Here is a 19,849-nt window from a genome sequence, read left to right as displayed (position 1 = left end):
GCTTGTTCAACGGCAGTGACGGGATGGGTCTGTCACCGGGGTGCGGACTGCAGTGAGGTCCTTGGTGTCTCATCACCGTGACTCCCCAAGAGCTAGAGTGTCTTTATGCAGTGCAATCTGCATATCAACACGCCTTATAAAAGCACAGCTGTGATATAAGCAACACGTGCTTACATTGCACTTGCGGGGGTGAGGCAAGACACAGCTGGGCTTCCTCCCAGGGGGTGTGCTTATATCCAGCTACACATCTGCAGGGGGTGTGCTTATATCCAGCTACACATCTGCAGCCGAGCATGCAGATCTGAGATCGGTCTTTTTAGCCGTCTCCGGGCGCGCCGATGATCTGCAGAAGATGTGTCATCCTCCTACCCGAGGGACCACCGACAATGTCCAGCTTCTACTGCACTGGATCTCATCAGGTTGCCAGGCCTCGGTGGCGACGTTGGTGCCATGCAGAGCTGCGAAAACATTCCAGCGGAAATCGTTGCAACCGTGTTTGAGATTCATGCTCGTTAGGTTGGTCGTACCCAGCATACAACATTCCATAGGCACCTGGAATTTCATTCACCGGCCTTTTTCTCGAGACTCTGCGGTCGGCAAATCCGGGCCATGGGCAGTGGATGTGCAGTCGTGTTTGTCTCGCCTGGGGAGCGGCGGCGCAGCGGTTAGCGCGCTGCGTTACAAACACGGCGACCCGAGTTCGATTCCCGCTCACGGCCAACACCGGTGACGATTATCTGAACCGGTGCTGGGCCTTCCCTAGGTCGACTCAGCCTCAAACAAGTACCTGGTGAGGTGTGTAAACATCGCCACTGGGGAAACAAATGCGGTCGGGCGAGGTGCTAGCCACCCACCCCCTCGTGTGCCGTGCCGACCTTAATAGGTGTTCGCTAACAACACTCGCCCCGACAGTCTGTTTAGGCTATACGGGGGATCTTTGTCTTTGTCTCGTCTGGCACGAACAGGGTCTGATGTCTCTGGTTGTTAAACGAGCGTGATCATCACGTCCCCACCGAGAGGGCGAGTGAGAGATCGTTACTCAGAGGCCCGGTGGCTGAGGTTTCCAAGCTGTTGGTGCACTGGGGACTCACATGGCAGGAGACTGACAAATATTTGCTTATGATTCAGAGATAAAATACGTGAATGTCTTCGCATTAAATTACCAATTCAACACAATCTAATTATAAATCCTTTGACCTGTCTCTTTGGTTTTACTTTACGAAGCACTTGGGCGTCGAATTGTCAGCAATACATTAATTCGGTTTGTTTATGTTCGTAACAAATAATGAATGATACTTAGGAACAGAGTGAGAGAATGAACAGATGCCCAAGGGAGCCAAGAGTTAACAGCCACGCAGTGAGCAGCCCCTTCCGCAGCACCAGCTATGGAACGTTCCGACGGGAGCAGCACTCGCTAAATGAAGGCAGCCGTGGTGCCGGACCCTCGCAGAGGAGGCCGTGCTCCCGCACATTGGCAAGCGCTGCATCTAGACTTTCAAATGCAACGAATGTTAACACAAGAGAAAACAGCGTCCTCCAGTGAACGTAGTTTTATTTCCTATCGGTAATCCCCATAGATTTGTGGAATTCCAAGGCTTATCACCTGGTGCGTAGGTTGTTGCGGTTGCGCTACACAGCTCGCCAATGTTCCGCGTGTTGTTCGGCTGCAAGTCGCACGACGTTTCACTCCGCCTACTGGGAGCGAAACGTCGGACATCATGCCGGACAGCACGCGGTGCAGCATGAAAAGACATCGGAGAGCCAATCGCGTGGTGTCAGCAAGTGGTGAAGATGGGATCAGCTTTTTCATATGGCATCTCGAACACATGTTAATGGATGCAGACGTAAGAATGGATGTAGTCTCCGAGCTGGGATCAGCTTCTTCAGCTCAGGGGTCCTAAAATAGGATGGGCAAAAAAAATGCAACACAAATATTAACCAAATAAAATAGTACTAATCGATTTCCCTGAACAATGTGACAGCAAAGGTTTTCAAATGTGTCCTAGGAAGATGAAATAGAGGACAAAAAACGGCTTCTGTTGAGAACGTAAAGATGAAATCGTTAGACAGGTGCTGATCACATCGTCATCATGATCATTTCTCTAATGTCCTAAAGATGAAATAAGAATGAAAACATGTTGAATAAAAAACATCCTCATTGGTAGAGTGTCGCAAGATGAACAAGAGTATCTGCGTATCTGAGACAGCCACTGACCATGGGGTCATGGCCAAAAGAAATGAAACGTGGAAAATCCAGAGCAATATCATAATAGAAAAATCAATCTCCATTGTGAATGGCAGTAACGCACATGTTACTCGCAAGGAAAGCACGCAGCTGATGCAAACTGCGAGTCCCGACATCTGGATTATAAACAACACTACTACCGCCGAAGGGGACCACTGACGATCCGAAACCCGAGTGGCGCACTCTGCACGTGGGCACGGCAGCCGCCACCGCTCTGCTCGTTAACGATCACCAGACCGGCGTCGCGCGAGTGGCTTGGCCAAAAAAAAGAAAACCCGCAATTTATTTACACGATAATCTTAAGTGACTGCCGAAACGCGCGTGCGTCGTCATGGTCCGCAGGCCGGGCACGCGGCCACGCGCCCACAGCTGCCGCAGCACCGCTTGCGCGCACCGAGCACCGTCTCCAGCCAAGGCAGCTGGGTGGTGGGTTTGTGTGCGTGGCTGAGCCCGTGGATGGGGGATCTCGGGCCAGGATATCACTGCGGGGACCGAGGCACGAACGTTGCCTCGGCATGCGTCCTGCAGAATGTACCGGTAGCAGGGCGCTGGCCGGCTCTGTTGCAGTTGGATGTCTCCCCACGGCTCCGCCAGTTTTGCTTCCCACCGATGAGACCACTTTGGCGGTTACGTCATTGGGATTCCGTGAATCATCGCGTTAGTCAGTAAAACGCGGCTGGCGTTGAGATATATACACTTGGAACATTCCGGGCGATAGTTTACTTAATGTAGAGTGTTTAATTGAGAGTAATACTTTTGTCACAGTAAATCAAGATTCAGTGTTCGCCGCAGATTGCGTGCGGTCTATCGGACATCAACGCAAACCAGTTTATCCGTTTGTATATCCTGCTGCGTTTGATGGGTCTGGCCATCCGTATTTGTGGCAGTCAGTCCATCCATACACACATGGCTGCTGTGTATGCGCAGCCGCTTGAGGAAGATGATGAGAGCATCGATCGTGAGGCTGCACAGACCGTGAGTGTGTTTGGGTGATGTCTAGGGCCGTTAGTTGCTGGAATGGGCTCAAGTTCCTCAAATGCGGCGTTATGTCTCAGTGTTGCACTCTATTAACCTGCACAGCCTCTTGTAAAACAAGCGGCTCCCCAAAATCTGCCTTAAGCCGGAGATGGCCTTTGGCTGTGGAACGCAGACTCCGTGGTGAGATGTCTGCGCCGTGCGTCTCACTCGAACTCTCATAGGCACACCGGCTATAGCCGACGTGGCTTGCGAGCGAAACGAATACGTCATGCCCAGCTGATGACAAGCACCTGGAGAGCAAAGCTTCTGCCGCTTAATATTAAAAGGGATGAGGAGAAAATAAAATAAGAATCGCAACAACGTACAGCCCTTAATCAAACCACACTGCTGGATGAAAGCTTCCCCACGTCGCATTTGTCATGGGGGTTGATTGACCATACTTCACCACCCCGGTCGGTGCCATGTTGCAGTACGGGATTGGGCGGAACCTGCACTGTCCACACGGGTTTCTGCCTTGCGGGTAGCGGAGGGTGGAGGGGTCAGCGATGCTGAGGTTCCGAGGGCAGGAGGCGGCTGATGGTGGCTGTGTTCCATTGTACGTCTCGACGTCACGGCCGGACAAACTTTAATTTCAGATATGGCCCAGATCGAGGCCACGACTTTCCCCACTCGTCCTTGGATGCAAGCGTCTTGGCTGCACTAATTGGGTACTGGAGGGGAGAAAGTTATCAAACTGGAATTGCTTTGTTTCTAATTTTAGCCTGCTCAGACATAAGTGGGTTACTGGTGCTTTGAGTGGCAGATTTGTGCCAAAAAGGCGCCACGTGTCTACGCAGAAATAAAATTGACTTGACCTGACTTGTTGGGGTGTAATGTTCAGCTCACTGCACTAAGACAAAGTCGCCAGTTCAGTTCCACCTCCTGGCATTGCAGTTGAAATCTCCTCGCCACGCCTATACACCGAGCACTAGAGATTGCTACACCGCAGTTAGTCAATGGGCAGGTAACTTGCCAAGTCATTGCCAGCGTGGAAAATAAGGTCACTTACCCCCCAGAGAGGCTCTCCAGAGCTCCCCGTTGCGGAGGCCATTTTACCGGCAGCGGCGTGAGCGAGCAATTGCAGGGAAGAACGAGACTGAAGTGACTGAGACGCGGTGATTCATGCGCGACTCCACCAAAGGTATCTGAAAGTCCAATTCCCTGCAGTCTAGGCCAGTCCAGCGCAATCCAGCCCAGTCCAGTGCAGTCCAGCGCAGTCCAGCGCAGTCCATCGCACGCGTGCCCCGCTCTCGTGTGAAACTAACGACGCGGCGGTGTGCGCGCGACGCTCTCGCAGAACTGGGCCCGCCGCACGGCCTGCGCACAAACGCCAGCGAGACCGGCGTGGCGGTGCGGTGGCAGGCGGCGCCGGGGCGCGTCACCTCGTACCGGGTGTCCTACCGCTCGCTGCTGTCGGAGGCGGACGCCGGCGAGAGGCTGCTGGACGGAGCGGCGCGCTCCACGCAGCTCACGGGGCTGCAGCCCGACACCACGTACGAGCTGTCCGTGAGCGGCGTCTACGCCAGCGGGGAGGGACCCTCCGTCACGGGCAAGGACACCACCCTGGGTACGTGTGACTCGCGGTGCTGCTCGGAATGTGGATTTCACTTTTCCCACCGGCGCGTGTTCGAGGTGTGCCAGCGCGGGGTGCCCTCGCGGAACGGGGCATGTTTGTTTGTTTACACCGGCTACTCATTGAGCTATGCCAGAAACGAATCATGATATGACACTCACCTCGCAAAACATCCGAATATGCCTTCTTGCGCTTCAGCCGGTGTGCGGGTGAGGTATGTTCATGCTATTCATGTTGATCATATGAATGCTTACTTGTATTATATGAATAATTCATTCTTAATGTTATTCATTATAAATTTAGTAATTACAGTAGAACCTCGGAGATCGAATGCACCAGAACTCGAACAAATCGGTGTTCGAACGATATTTCTGAGCATTTTTTGCCCTAGAAACCGAACGAAATTCGGAGGTCGAATGGGCAATCGCGACTTGAAAGAACCTGTACGGCTGAGATGCGCATGGCCAGTGTGCATGACGCCTGCCCAGACAAAGGTTTTACCGCGGTGTGAGAGGCTCAGTGAACGCGTTGCTCTCACCCAGTGCAGTTACCCGCAAACATCGTTCCTTAACTTTTTTGTTAATTTACTTTATTTGAGTGTTTTTTGGTGTTTATCCATACACAATGTCCCCATTTATTTATTGTGTTGTTTTTTTTGTATTCTTTTATGCATGTAAATACTGTAAACTTCGTGTAAAATGCTTTATAATGAGAGATTTCTTGTGTCTGGAACCAATTAATGTAATTTACATTCATTATTATGGGGAAAATTAATTCGGTGTTCGAACAAATCTGTGTTCGAATGGCCTTCTGGAACGAATTAAGTTCGATCTCCGGGGTACCACTGTATTAAATAGTTGTAATTATTATCGGATACAATCAGCCACTTGTAATATTTCCCGTAACTTTATGAAGCCAAATGTCAAAACTCGCTTATTTACTCAGAGTTACGACTAATCTTATCCTAAATCGCACTTACAGCTTTTGTGCGGTGACATAAGTAATTCTATACCATAGCCCCTTATTTGTGGAAGGCCTCATAAGGTCTGGCAGGCTCAGCTCGTCTGTCTCCTCTGCCAGTGGAGTTGGTGGACTTATTTCTACACATGGTAATAAGTTTAGTTTTCTGCTTGGTGATTAAATTTACTTTTGACTTAAAATGTGTAATATTGTTCCAACCTGTTTAACATGGAGGCTTTCGCGATCAATATTATCCATAATAGAGGTTTCTTGTTTAGTTCGCGTAAATATAAATGTGTCGTTAAACCGCCATCACCCAACAGCCAATTAGTAAAGTACTCGAATTGTAAATGTCGTGAGTTTACTCTCCAACACACCGGTGTGCTAGACAAACTTTACTCATTGGTTGTGTCTGGTGGTGGCGGGTTTCGCGACGCATTTATATTTACGCACTCTAAGCCAAAAGCCTCGATTATGGATTGTTCCAAATCTCTAATTACACGAACAGAGCCATTGAGACAGCAATGTAAATGATGGCAGCAATGGTGTAATGGTTGTCGCGATGACATGTTCATGTTAGTCAATCCATAGATGAAAGAGTTAATTGACACCACACTCACACACGAGACGTGAAGTCAAAAGATGGCAAGGATTCCCATTGCCAGTCGTCACGGCACAAGCCCGTGGGCCTTTTATGGTTTATTGTTTTCAGTAGCAAGGATACCGTACGTTAAAATTCTGTCAGACGTCCTGATTTGGGTGGGATAGTCCCGGTGGTTTCAGAAAAGGCTGTGCCGGTGTGCCAAAGCTTTTTTGCGAAAATCTGAATTTTCTCGTCGTTAAATTCCTCTGGCTGCATGGATGACTCGTGATGCGGGCAAAGGCAGAGGAGTCGGCAGGGCCTTTGAGCAATGGACATGGCCAATGTCAGAAGAGCCAGGTGTGGCCATGTACAAGTGTGGATTGGCGAAAGGAGAGAGCATAGATGTGCGTCGAGGTAGAGTACAACAATAGATGTTGCTGCACTGCCCTGAACGTGGCCCCGCAGCAGCCTATACCATCCGTTATGCACGGTGGTCGCCCATCAAAGCGCTATCCAGGTTCCACCCACCCTGCTTAGGTTCCGAGATCTGATGAGACCGGGAGTGCAGTATTCTTTGTGCTGCAACTTTTGGCTTTTCACCACTGTTTCCTGTTGAGGAGCAAGACCATGACACAGCCCCATTGTGTCGGGGGCGGTGGGGGGGAAGAGGGGGCTGGAGGGAACTGAGTCCCCCCTTTTAAAGCTTCAACCCCCCTCCTAAATTCTTAACATGAACATTTGTTTAACGTTGGTTTAACATTGACTGTGTCGTGCCCCCACCACCGAGAGTGTGTCTGTATGTCCCACCGCTAAGCCAAGGTCACTCTGTAGGGTTGCAATGATATACGGCGTGTTGAGAAAAATGTCAGTGTTGCTTGTAATTTGGCACCTAATCTTGACAAACCCCAACACTCCAGATGTTCTTGCCAGCAGCGCCTTGATGAGGACAGCCTTTAAGAGCCGCCCACTACCCTCGCGTTGGCCCGACGATTTGTCAACAGTGTAGCCTCTCCCAGAGCGACGTCAAACTTTTGACCTGATGGAGATAGAAATGGTGGGGAATGCATTTGTTCCTAAAATCATAGACGAATCATAGATAAATCATTGCTAAATCTGTTTCTGGTAAACTAACTCCTCCGGCATGCTAATCAGACCCACGCTGTGGGCACTGGCCGGGCGTGTGTCATTACGTAACTATCCGCCGCGATGTGGTCACTATGCACAAGAACATTTTCTTTAGATTTTTTAACGACACGCAAGAAAGCCCCACAATGCCCGTGAGTTTACGTTGCGTTGGCTGAATAACAGTGGACGGCATCAGGGGGCTCGTGTCCAGCATCTGGTTGCTGCTACCTCGCGGAGGTTTTTATTCGCTTGCGGTTACGTCTGGAGCAGCTGCAGCTCAGCGTAACGGGAGCGTCGCAGTAACTCGGATGCCGTGTTTGTTTCCAAGCGAGTGTGGGATCTCTGTGGCCGCCGGTGGAGACGTTCCAGGCGTAGGGGAAGGTGCTCTCCACCTTGGCTCAGCCACCGGGTGATGGCGGTCCGGTGCTGTGTCCCGTTAAAGTTGCAATTGGCCCCATCACCATCTCTAAACGTGTAAAGTATTGAGTGGACTGTCACGCGGTGGAAATTACTGTCAGTGACAGAGTAGGTAGAGAAGTGCCACCCTCCTAATGTATGTGCCAGAGGCCACTTGACGGAATCTCAGAAGTATTCTTGTCACGTCAAGTTTCGTGTGCCGTCCTGGATACTTCTCTGCGAGAGATCCGAATGAATTAATTTGTCTCGTGCTACAATGTCAATGGCACAATGAAACAAAACAAAATATTCCAAGTTGTTTACTTGGTGAATCTGAGCAGCGGGACAACAGACGACTGACCGTGAGCCCAGAGAATGGTCGAGTGGTGGAGCTCACCCGTTGCCCCGTTGTGACTTCTCATTCCGATCCCCCGCGTTGTCGTGATGGACGGTGCACTCGAACCACATCAAGCTGCGAGTGGCTTTTACTCTTCTGTGAGTTTAAACAGAGCACTTCAATCAGAAGCTTGCAAAGTCAAATCCCGGCCGGAGCATTGGCTCAGACATCCATCCCTATGGCGTTGTGGAAGTCGGCAGTGTTGTTCTCACGGATAGAGCGGTGCCCACCATGGTCATATGGAATTTCTGCCACTGGCACTGGGCTGTAATGGAGATGAACGATGCTGGAAGCTCATTCGAGTGGGAAAGCTCCGTGACTCGCTTTGACTTCTCAATCGGTAAAACGGTACGTTGGGTCAAGGGAGACTATCGTAGCGTGACACCTGTGTTGCCTTTGCTGTCTTGTCTTGGGCAAAATATAAGACAGATGTTTTACAGATGCATGCTAACGATTAGCTGTGAGCACGAGACACTCTTTCTTTCGTGCCCTGTGTCCATACCATCCATAGTACAAGTGCTTCTGGGCATTGTCGTCTGACACTGCGCTAGACTGGAGAGCAATCCCCTTATGGTTGTAAAGCTGGCGTGATTTATTGAGTTGGTACCACATGAAACATGAAATGACATTTCTGAGCATGGAGTCCAGACTTGTGCGAGGGTGAGTGGTGACACTGCAAAGTCTCACGGTGGGTTTTGCACTCCATTCGTCAAAGTTAAACTCACTATGCGAGGTGTAGATTTATTTTCCTTAGGCCGATTTGAGGTTACCCGGGGATATTCCTGGTCTCTTCTGGCATGGCACGGACAATTCCACAAGAAACTCCCGTTTTGAGGGATAACTTGCAACGAGCCAGAGGGCACTGTCACTCACTGTGCGTAATTTGACGGGCCCGACTTATTTCGGGACAAAAGGTGCGATCACGCTGCCCTGCGGGGTGGCTCGCCGTTGGGTGCCGGGGTGCCGGTGGACAGTCAGGGACCAGTGAGCCACTCCGCACCCTGACGCCTCATCTACCGCAGCACAACCTGGACATACGTAGCACCTACGTCGCGACCACGTCTCACGATGCTAGAGAGAGGCTGTGCGCACACCGTGGGCACAGTTATTTTAAGAGAGAGGGGGGGAAATCGGTAGTTTTAGTCAGAGGGAAAAAATGGTAGGATTTGAATAGGGCGGGCAGTCGACAGCATGGATGGATGAGGGAAGGGAGAAGGGAATTCTAGACTCCTGGCACAGCACAAACTACGTCGCACCGCTGTTCAATGCAAGCTGCCTATAATAAGTCTGTTGAGGCCCTCGGCCGTGCAAAGGTCACCATGAAAACTTTATTTTCTGACCTAGTTTGCAGGTGCAGAGCCTGGGGCTTGACACGACAGTGGCATGATGGTATCATGTCGCTGTCATGTTGGTGTCGTGTCATGAGATGCAACCCCTCCTGACATGAGAGAACGGCCCGCAGAAGCAGATATCACAGAACATCTTTTGAGATCCTTTCCAATTGACCTCTGTGCTACACAGGAGGGGGCAGCACTTACCCACCCACTCTGCTATATGGTTCGTCACATGACGGTAACACCAATCTCTTTAATTCTAAGAGCTGGAACGTAGCCAAATTAAGTGCAGAAACAAATTTAAGGTCATATTGTTTTTGGAGAAACTGGTGACTGGGTTGAGAACATCAACTCACCACACTTCAGATCCATTGCATTTGCCTTGCTGCAGGAGCACTCGTTAAACATAACGTGACAATGTAACTACGTATCGTGTTTGGGATGCTGACAAGTATAATGGGAAGCACACCGGACTTGCAATGCAGAGGATCGGAATTTCGGTTCAATTTCCTGGCACGGGAGATGAACAACGGCGCAAGTTTCCTGAACCCCCCCCCCCACCCCTCGTCTCTGTCCATCCTGCAGTGTAAATGTGGACCTCACAGGCCGCATACGGTGCGGTACGGCGTGGAAGAGTTGGGCCAAAACACCATCTAGTTCAGAATCTAAATCTTCATTTATCCTGGAGAAATCCGATGAGCTGTGAAGCTCTGTGTTTTTTATCACAGATGTCCAGTAGTTGAGGTCCTTCTGCGAGTAGTGATTTAGCACTTGTGGGGCTGTACCTTTGTTCTTTGATGCGTACAGTATTTAAAATAGCGAGAATGTTTACTTTGAATGCCTCCGTGTCTGCGCGCCGCCTGGGGCGGCATGTTGGGAGTCCACGGTGTTGTGTTGCAACCTGCCTCTGTCGCGCATTGCGGCTCACAGGTATTCGTATTCGTTACGTGCGTCCCCTGGGGGGATGGAGGGAGGGCCTGGCTGCTGGGGGAGGAATCCCCACGCGTGTGTATGTGTGTGTGTGTGCGTGTGCTATTGAGGGCCCAGCAGGTAACCCGGGCACACAGGTAATGTGTGGGAGTAGCTTTGGCTTTCCTCTCAATGTCTGTGATTATTCAACAGCAGCAGCAGCCACCTTGATCTATCCGACGGTGCAGTGGTTAGTGCACTGCGCTGTGAACCTGCTGACCCGAATTTGATTCCCGCCACAGCCAACATCAGTGGGCGAATATCTGAACCAGCCCTGAACCTCCCAAAGGTTGCCAACCTTAAATGAGAGCCCGGCGCGATGTGTAAGCATCAGCGCTTGGGGAAACAAAGGCGACCGGGCACGGTGCTGTCAACACCTTCCCCCAATACGCCTTACCAGCCTTAATAGGTGCTCGCTAACGGCACTTACCCAAACGGTCTGTCCGGCCGTCGGGAGATCTTTGTCTTTGCGTGTTAGTATACGGCGTTGTGCAGTTTAGAATGCCAAAGCGCTTGTTCTATTTGCTGGATGAGAGCACTCTGCACGCGACGCAGGCCATTGGGGTTGCTTGACTACACTCCACCAGGCCTGGTCAGTGCTGTTGGTTGGTGAAGGTTGGGGAGCATGGAAGTACAGCACAGCAGTGGATTTTGACGCACATTGTACGGCGTGATGTTGCGGCATCACAACCTACAGGGGGACCCCCCCTTTATTTCTTAATTGAAATACCCACAGCGCTCATTGCCCCGACTGCGACAACTGGGCAGGAACCCTCCCTGCAAGAGGGTCGTGTGGACTTGGCGAGGCTTTTCTGAGTAAACAAGTAGAATAATAATAGTAATAATGAAATTATCCCAGCAGTCCATAGAAACGGTGAACGTGTGACTGCGAAACTGAACGTCGCTGGACAATGTCACCCGCATCCATGAAACAAGCAAAAATATGCTGCCAGTGACGCTTATCCTGGCACAGAAGTTACCTTCATCGCTCAAAGCCTGCTCACAGCGCCCCGACCAGCCCATCGCCAGCTTTCATCTCACACCATTATAACCACCTGCTCCTGCCTGGCCATCACAGCCGTCAAGGGCATATGGTTTCCGCACTTGCCGTTTCTTCACAACTGCCAAACTTAATGTTTGCAATCGCCTTCTGTCAAGGTCCACGTCTGAGCGATACGTTCCGCAACACAATAGCTCTCGAAATTCGCACAACTTAATTCATCGCCTACAGCTGCTCTGTTCACGTCTGAGCGACTCGTCGCTCGCAAGGACGTGTCTGGCCATGCCCTCTGCAGTCTCCAGCGTCTGCCCCTTGTCTGCCCAGATACTGGATTTTCGCGGTCAATCAGAGTTCTCAAGCGTGCCTGTATGATTAAACTAAACTATTTTTAATATCATCAGGTGAGGCCCACTGAGCTATACATTTTTTTAAAGAAGCAACCCGGCCACAAATGATAGCTCAACGAAGTGGCTCATCAGGTGGAAATGTATAGCAGCAACATACTCTAAAATGCAGGTTTCTAAACGTGGAGGGAAGTTGAATCGAAATGTGGATGGAAAACCCAAAGGACCTGGAGAAAAATACACACGTCCAGGGGGAGAAGATGCAAAATTCAAATATACAGCAGGCGTCGGGTTCGGGATAAACCTCCGACCTCCTGTATACCAGGCCATGCAGTTAACATCTCGCCACTGCAGCGATTCAGTTGCAAGCAAGCGAGTTGTACGACAGGTCACTTGTTGATTCCGTGGATCCCGCGGATCACAGTGACCCACTTGAGAATGCCAAACATTGCGTTTGTTAAAGCCTAGCACATTTTTTCTGCGTTTAAAAATGTTATCGTGTTTGTTGCTGTTTGCTACGCAAGTTGTTTTTTTCTTTCTCTCCTGTGGAATTAATTACCCCCTCTTCTCTCCTGATGACAAACATACACGAATCCATATTGTATGGTAATATTTAGTAATTTCACTGTTCATATTAATGACGTTATTTGAGTGATAATTCTGTGTGGTTCTTGAAGAGTCTGGTACTAGACAGCTACTGTTAGGGAACTATTCATAAGCCAATTAAAATAATTGGTCACCCTTGAACAATAACAAAATGTAATTCTCATCAGGCTTCATGATGTAAAGTGCAGTCTCCAAGTCATGTGATCCACTCGGTCTCTCTGGCCGCTCTGTTCAAGTGCCATGCAGAAGGGTCTTTGCTTGAAACTTTGCCTCATATATATAGTTATTTTAAGGCCACGGTCAGAGTTGTTTGGTGAATGTGTTAAGTGATTTTGCTGATTGTGTTGCAATTGTACATCAGCTCGTGCTTTATTTCTTGTTACCTTCAATGCAATTGATCGATCTGTCCTCCGAGCACACTTCCTTGAGGGCCTTGGAGGCAGCTGGAGCAAATGTCTCGCTCTTGGGTCCACTCGCCTCTCATTCCACGGCTTCCACATCTCAATCTTATTGCCATCTAACAACTCTGGCTGTCATTCTGTCGGTTATTGCCCGGCACTCTGATTGGCTGGAGGCCACGCACCGACCCCACCATGTGTGGGGAGGGGGGGGGGGCAAAGCGGGTGGTCTGCACCCATGCAAGGGGGGGGGAGGGCGCGGGGGGTCATGGGGGTGAGGCAGGGTGCACGGAAGGGGGACGTGGGTTGTGGGGGGTGGGGAGCGCGCGGGAGAGGTACACAAGGGGGTGAGGGCCTCGCTGGAGCGTTGGGGCTGCGTTCGGAGAGGGCCTGGGGGTTGGCGGGGTGAGGGGGGCCACCTGGCGGTGCCGAGGTGGGGGTGACACGGTGGCGAAATGTTAACGACCTCGCCAGGTATACAGGAGGTCGTGGGTTCGATCCGGACCCTGATGTTTGCGTGTTCTCCCCATGGTCGTTTGAATTTTTCTCCGGGTCCTCCTGTTTTCCCCTCAACATTTTAAATTAACATCACACGTTTAGAGTATACATTTACACGTGATAAGCCACTTCATTGAGCTATCATTTGTGTCGAGTTCGCTTCTGAAAAAAGAGCTACATATCTCAGTGGGCCTTACGTGGTAACATAAAAATAGTTTAGTTTAGATCTTGGGCTGGTGGGGGGTGTTGTGTTTCAAGGACGCGAGCTTCTACACAAAACGCAAAGTGATCATTCGCGTTGATGTAGAGAACACAAGCAACAAACTAGACAAGCGGATGCTACGTCTCATTCACAAATATTGCATCTCCACGTAAACAATGGCTTGTTCTCTACACAAACCATTGCCCTTCATGGCCTGCTGGGAGAACATAATTTCAGCACCGTTGATTCATTGGTTGTCCTTCCCGATTAGCATGGTGGGCTCCGTACGGTGCGAAAAAAGTTCAACATACATCCCAAGCAGTCTGTGGACCAGTTTTGACACAGAGTGTCTCAATTGTCAGCAGTATCTCATCAGCAAGACAGAGGTTACCCCTGTGTAATGGAGATTCACTGGGTTTTAGTCCCGGGGTGTTTGCTCTTCCCAGTCTATATTCTCCCACGTCACAAGACCATCTTCTCCTACACCCCCGTGAATTCCCGTTTCTGTGCTGTGACCCCAGTTGGACCCCGCCACCGTGGACTCTACAGAGCTCAGCTGTCCATTTCCTCTCTTATTTCGCCTTGACCCGGACTCTCGTCTGATCAGTTAATATTTCTGCAGCTGAAGGCTCCATCAGCACTCAGCCTTGCGTGTGTGTTCAGTGCATGTGTGGTTGTGTACGTATTGGGAGCGTGGCGTTGGCCATCCACCCCCTCGTGTGTCGTGCCGGCCTTCATAGGTGCTCGCTAACAGCACTTGCCCCAACAGTCTGTTTAGGCTATACGGGGGATCTTTGTCTTTGTATGGAGAGCGGTCGTGCAGTGGTCAGCGCACGATGCTACGAATCCAGCGAGCCAAGTTCACTTCCCGACCATAGATAATTCCTATGGGCATTATCAGAACCAGTCCTGGGCCTCCACTTGGTCGACTCAGCCTTAAATGAGTACGTGGTGTGGTGTGTAAACTTCAGTCCTGGGGCAATAAAGGCGGCGAGGCGTGGTGCAGGCCACACTGCCCCCTCGTGTGCCTTGCAGTCTTTAATCGGTGCTCGGTAACAGCACAAGGGGGGTTGTTTGTCTTTGTGTGAGCGGGGGTGCATGTATGTACGTACTTGTGGGTGTGCGTGCGTGCGGGGTTCCCCGCCATGAGACCAAAAACTCTTCTTGAAGTGTGTGTGCTTTGAAAACGTTGAAGAGTGAATGCTTTAAAACTCTGGAGCAACGTGCACACATGTGCCATGTATCTACAACAGAACAACCTCCCGAGAGTCGCATTTCTCCTCAGGGTAAATATCACGTACGCTTCTTTCTGCTTAACAAAACACTTTCCCCCCCCCCCCCCCTCCGGCATTTTTCATCTTTCCCTTTAGTTTCTCTGAAATTGACATGTCTCTTTGGTTCAAGCGTGCCGTTTCTGCTTTGAGTTTTTTGCTAAATGTCCCGGGCCCAGGTGTGCGAGGCTAGGGGGGAGCTAACCGAATTACGCCACAGACCCGAGGCTCCGCGTGCCGCCGTGAGCTGCACGTGGGTGAGCGTGCCGAGGGCATGCAGGGGTGGGAGGGGGGTCACGGCTTGCCGTGCAGGCCGCGCGCCCGGCTCGCCGACCACTGCACACCGCGTCGTGGGCGCCACGGTGGCGAGATGTCAACTACCTCGCACCGCATACAGGAGGTCGTGGGTTCGATCGCGACCCTGACGACTGTGGTATATTTGGGGTTCGTGGTGTCTCTCTCAATATGGATTCATGTATTTTTGTCATCAGAGAGGAGGGGGTGATTGATTTCACAAGAGAGAAAGAAGTAACTTACTTGACAAACAACAACAAACACGATAAAATATTTAAACGCAGCAAGGAATGGCCGGGCTTTAACGAACACAATGTTTGGCATTCTCAAGTTGATCACTGCAATTCACAGGGTCCAGAGAATGAACAAAATACCTGTCGCACAACTCGGCCGCATGCAAATGATTCGCTGCTGTGGCGAGATGTTTACTACTTCGTCCGGTATTCAGGAGTTCGTGGGTTCGATCATAACCCTGACGCCTGCTGTATATTTTGGGGTTGTGGTGTCTCTCTCTCTCCCTCTGTGGATAAGTTGATTTTTCACCGGGTCCTGTGGTTTTATCCCTCCACATTTCATATCAACGTACATTTTAAGAGTATTTGGCTGCTATACATTTCCACATGATAAGCCACTTCGTTGAGCTGTCATTTTTGGTCGCTTCTAAAAAAGAGCCATATAGCTCGGTGGGCCTTACCTGGCGAAATAAAAAGAGTTTAGTTTAGTTTGCTTATGATCGAACGATGCGGGTCAGAATCGGACCTCTAAAATATCACAAATTTTTGCAGATGACAGTCAGTTAAGGCAACTCTCACGAGCACCGCTCCCCGCTCGTCGGGGGTTAGCGATTCTGTGCCCCCATGGCCCAAAGTAGTAACATATTACTCCGAGAAGCAATACAAACGCTCCATGCACGCTGCGGCCGTATCCCCCCACGCGACGGAGGTACGCGATAAACACGGGCCATTATAGCCTAGCTTGCATCGTCCGCGGCTTTGTATTTTGTCTGGGCCACCGCTGACCACCGCTGCCGCAGGGAGTCAGTCTCGTGAGAGCAGAAAAGTGTGAAAGCGAGAGAGGGAAAACATGAAAAAGAACGAGAAGTCAAGTGGCGGAGGAGCGGGAGCCCACGGTGCGCACGTGCGCTACACGGCTCAGGAATGCTCAAATGAAAGGAACATGTATTAGCTACAAGGAAAGAGAAACAGACAAGCGACCTTTCGGAGACGGACTGCTCTTCAGGGTCAGAACTTTCCATCGGCAGTTGTACACCACAGAGGAATTGCAGAAGCGTTGTTCCCTTGTGAGTGGTCAGCCCTGTCTCCTTGCACCCCACCCCCCACTGCCTTACCCCCCGGAGCGACGGGAGACGCCGTGCCGCGTTCACCGCTTGATTTTGCAGTTCGGCTCCCACTCAGCGCTGGAGGACCGGCGGCTTTGCCGCTGGAGGTGTAGGGGATTGGCGTGTTTAGCCGCACGACGCGCATGAGCGGTGCTGTTCTACTCTATAGTTTAGTTTAATAGTTTAGTTTAACACCGGCGGCGATTGATATCTGAATCGGTCCTCGACACTGCCTTCGCCAACCAGCACTGAACAGAATGGTGAAGTACGGTCATAGAATCCCCATGAAATAAAGGAATTGAGGAGGCCTTCATCCAGCAGTGGATTGATAAAGGTCTGAACATTACTTGCCATGTGCAAGAGACAGTGAAGGGTATTGAGAATGAGATTTTACAAAGCTGCACCAGCCTCAAGTAGAATACTTTTTTACTTGATCTTGACATTCAGCCGCGTGATGACGTCGCCCGCAGCGTTGGGCTGGGTTCGTGCGTCAATCTGGCGTCGCGCCTCCACCCTACCCACCCTCCACCCGGTCCGTGGTTCCCGCGCAAATGCCCGGGCAGTGCAAGTCTCTCATAACATTGTTGAACCCTTGTATGTCCGTAGGAATGTATTCATGTCCGTATGTCTGAATGTATGGTGGCTATAGTGGTTAGCGCATTGCGTGATGAACCCGGCGATCTGAGTTCAATTCCCTGCCGCTGCTAACATCACCCGCGCACACCTGAACCGGTCCTGGTCTGGTGTGTGTGTCCGCATGGCTACATGGGAGCCTGCAGTGCATTGTGGATACCTCTCAGCGCTGAACGGTGATGCCTCCACAGGACCCCCCATACCCCCCCCCTCCCCCAAAAGTATTAGGAGGAATGCTCGCGTGCGGTCATTACTGGAGCATCCCGCCACAGCCTGCCCAAGTCCACATGCCGGTCGCCTTCTGCAGCATGGTCATAAATCATTATCGTTGGTGAAGGACGGAAAAATATATCCATGAGTCTTTTGAGAGAGAGCTGTCAGTTTTTTTTCGTTGTTTACACTGACCCCCGGGGAGCCAAGCGGCTGCATTGCCTGAAGTCAGCGGGGCCGTGGGAGAGAGGCGTTCGGTGGAAAGATCGGCACAAAACTGGCATTGTCCATCACGGGGGAGGAGAGCTCCTGCAGCGGCATGTTGGCAGTGAACGTGGTCGGGAGCCGCGTGGCACCGGGTGGCATCTCCGCGGCCCCGTCGCCTGCTGCCGTCCGTCGATAGCAGAGCTACGATTCAAAAGGTGGTCACCGCTCACGGGGCGATGTCGAATTACATGGATCAGCCAAGAAACGCGGGTCACGCGTGCCAGGTGTAGGAGATAGACTCCATCTGCATGCACAGAAGGGAATTGGAAATGGATTTTTTTTTTAAGTAAACCAAGTTGTGCATTCCTCGTAGTGTTTATAGAATCTTGATTGCGAACCACTTTGAGCGTTTGTATTCTTGGGATGGAAATCAAAGTGTATTCAGAAACAATGATCCTGATTCACAGCTTGGCAGACTTTGCTTACAGTGCCATCTCTCACCTGCAAACCTCATCATGGAGGAGACAAAGCTCCGTCCTAGGACTCCTCAGGATAGTCCGGATTGGAATATTTGTCCGATTTCTTACCGAGTAATTCTCCATGCAAGGTAGAAAACAGAAGCACCCAAAGCAAGCCCATGGGCTATAACACAAAAATTCCACGCAGATTTAGGCCACGAACCCACTTGCTTAATACAGGTTTTTTTGGGGTTATATCGCGTAAAATAAACCCCGTATTATGGATGATATTGGTCGCGAAAGCCTACGTGTTGAACCCACTTGCTGCACTGCCGGTTGTACTGTCAGCTTTGCGGCCCCAAAGGTTGGGTGTCTTGGTGGTGCGGAGAGCGCAGGGGTCAGCAACCCACGGCTCCGGAGCTGCACGCGGCGGCCCTTTAAGGACTACTTCGAACGCGTTATTTATTAAGGACCGGCGCAGTCTCGTATTCACCGCACAGTGCATTGCGACCCTTGAACTCGTGAGGTTTTTTTACCGAATTCTAAAAAAATGTCTCTTCTTGTTATTTTAGCTACCGACCCCTGGTATAGCGTCTTGTGTGAAAATAATTCTCTCAACTCTGCTATTGTCATGTTCACTTCTTCACAGCATAATCTTTTTGATATTCCCATCATCATTGGTGATTCACTTATGAAGAGTGTTTCATTGGTTGTCCTTATTCAATATTCGACTCTTTTTCCAGCTCTTTCCATGTAAGTAGTGTATTTATTTTACGTCGAATATATGAATTGCTCTAAACATATTAATATATTTTTATTCAACTCCATCTATTCCGTCTGTATGGCATCGAGTTTTGCCCCCTCGCATGCGTGGATTTACTCTGGGCACTCTGGTTTCTCTCACATTTAGATGCTTAATCATTGCCTGAAACATCTTAATATATAGAGAACCACAGAGCTTGGGGGCGGGTGGGGATTTGGTACTCCAGCTCACTGCCTGGCTGCTGCCTTCCTCGTTATCGGTGGTTCCTCCTCGTGCCATAATTACTAATTATTATTGTATAGTGGTATCCGCTGACAGAGATTATATTATTTGCCCCCGTTAACATAGTGTCGCACACGCCACGAGTGCGAATTGTGTATTCACTCACAACATCCTTATTTGCAGTGTCCATCAATTATCTGAGCACTTTCTGTCTCTCGGTTACCCTTGATTAATTACGATCGAAAGATAGGAAGCGCAAAGACATCATTATAGTTTCGTGCCGATAAAAGGAATTGTTGCTATTTTTGGATGTGGCATTGTGAATTATTGCCGCAGTTCACATTTCACCAGTTTTGTGGTTTATGGCTGCTTCAGTGGGGTGTCAAAGCTAATGGCCAATTTGTGCTGACATCTCCCATGAAAAACGAGCCATCCAAACATCCAAATCACGTCCGACTGATTTTTACTGGCCGAATAAGTTAGCAGCCTGTGCCAGCGACGTGTGTGTGGTCTAGGGCGATTCGCAAGTGTGCCGGTGAAATTCTGCAGGCTTGGCAGATTCACTCTGGGCCCGGTACTCCCCCCAGTTGCACCGCACAGAGACGGTGGCACACACGTGTCGTCAGGTGACCCGTCACTCGCCCTGCTCTCTGGCCCCCCGTGCAGCGTGAGAAGTGATGCTACCGCCGTGGTCGTGCAACAACGGTGGTGTCAACAACGGTGGTGTCACCAGCACGGGCGACACACGGTGCAGTCCGTCGCACGTCGCAAACACAGCCAGTTGTGAAGCATTGCCTCGCATCTG

The 19,849-nt window shown here is 50.5% G+C and overlaps 1 protein-coding gene across 3 annotated transcripts in view; it reads left to right on the top strand.

The window, feature by feature from the left end:
- Window positions 1-19,849, top strand: part of LOC133353284 (collagen alpha-1(XIV) chain-like) — a 283,983-nt gene that overhangs the window by 110,123 nt on the left and 154,011 nt on the right. For all 3 annotated transcript variants that reach the window (XM_061569396.1, XM_061569397.1, XM_061569398.1), the window contains one exon: window positions 4,560-4,829. In XM_061569396.1, coding sequence (XP_061425380.1) covers window positions 4,560-4,829 — 270 coding nt within the window. The remainder of the gene's footprint in view (window positions 1-4,559; window positions 4,830-19,849) is intronic.

This window comes from Lethenteron reissneri, chromosome 43, assembly GCF_015708825.2.
Source record: "Lethenteron reissneri isolate LAM-NWPU_2019-01 chromosome 43, ASM1570882v1, whole genome shotgun sequence".
Classification (NCBI taxonomy): domain Eukaryota; kingdom Metazoa; phylum Chordata; class Hyperoartia; order Petromyzontiformes; family Petromyzontidae; genus Lethenteron; species Lethenteron reissneri.
This window is presented reverse-complemented; position numbering and strand designations above follow the sequence as displayed.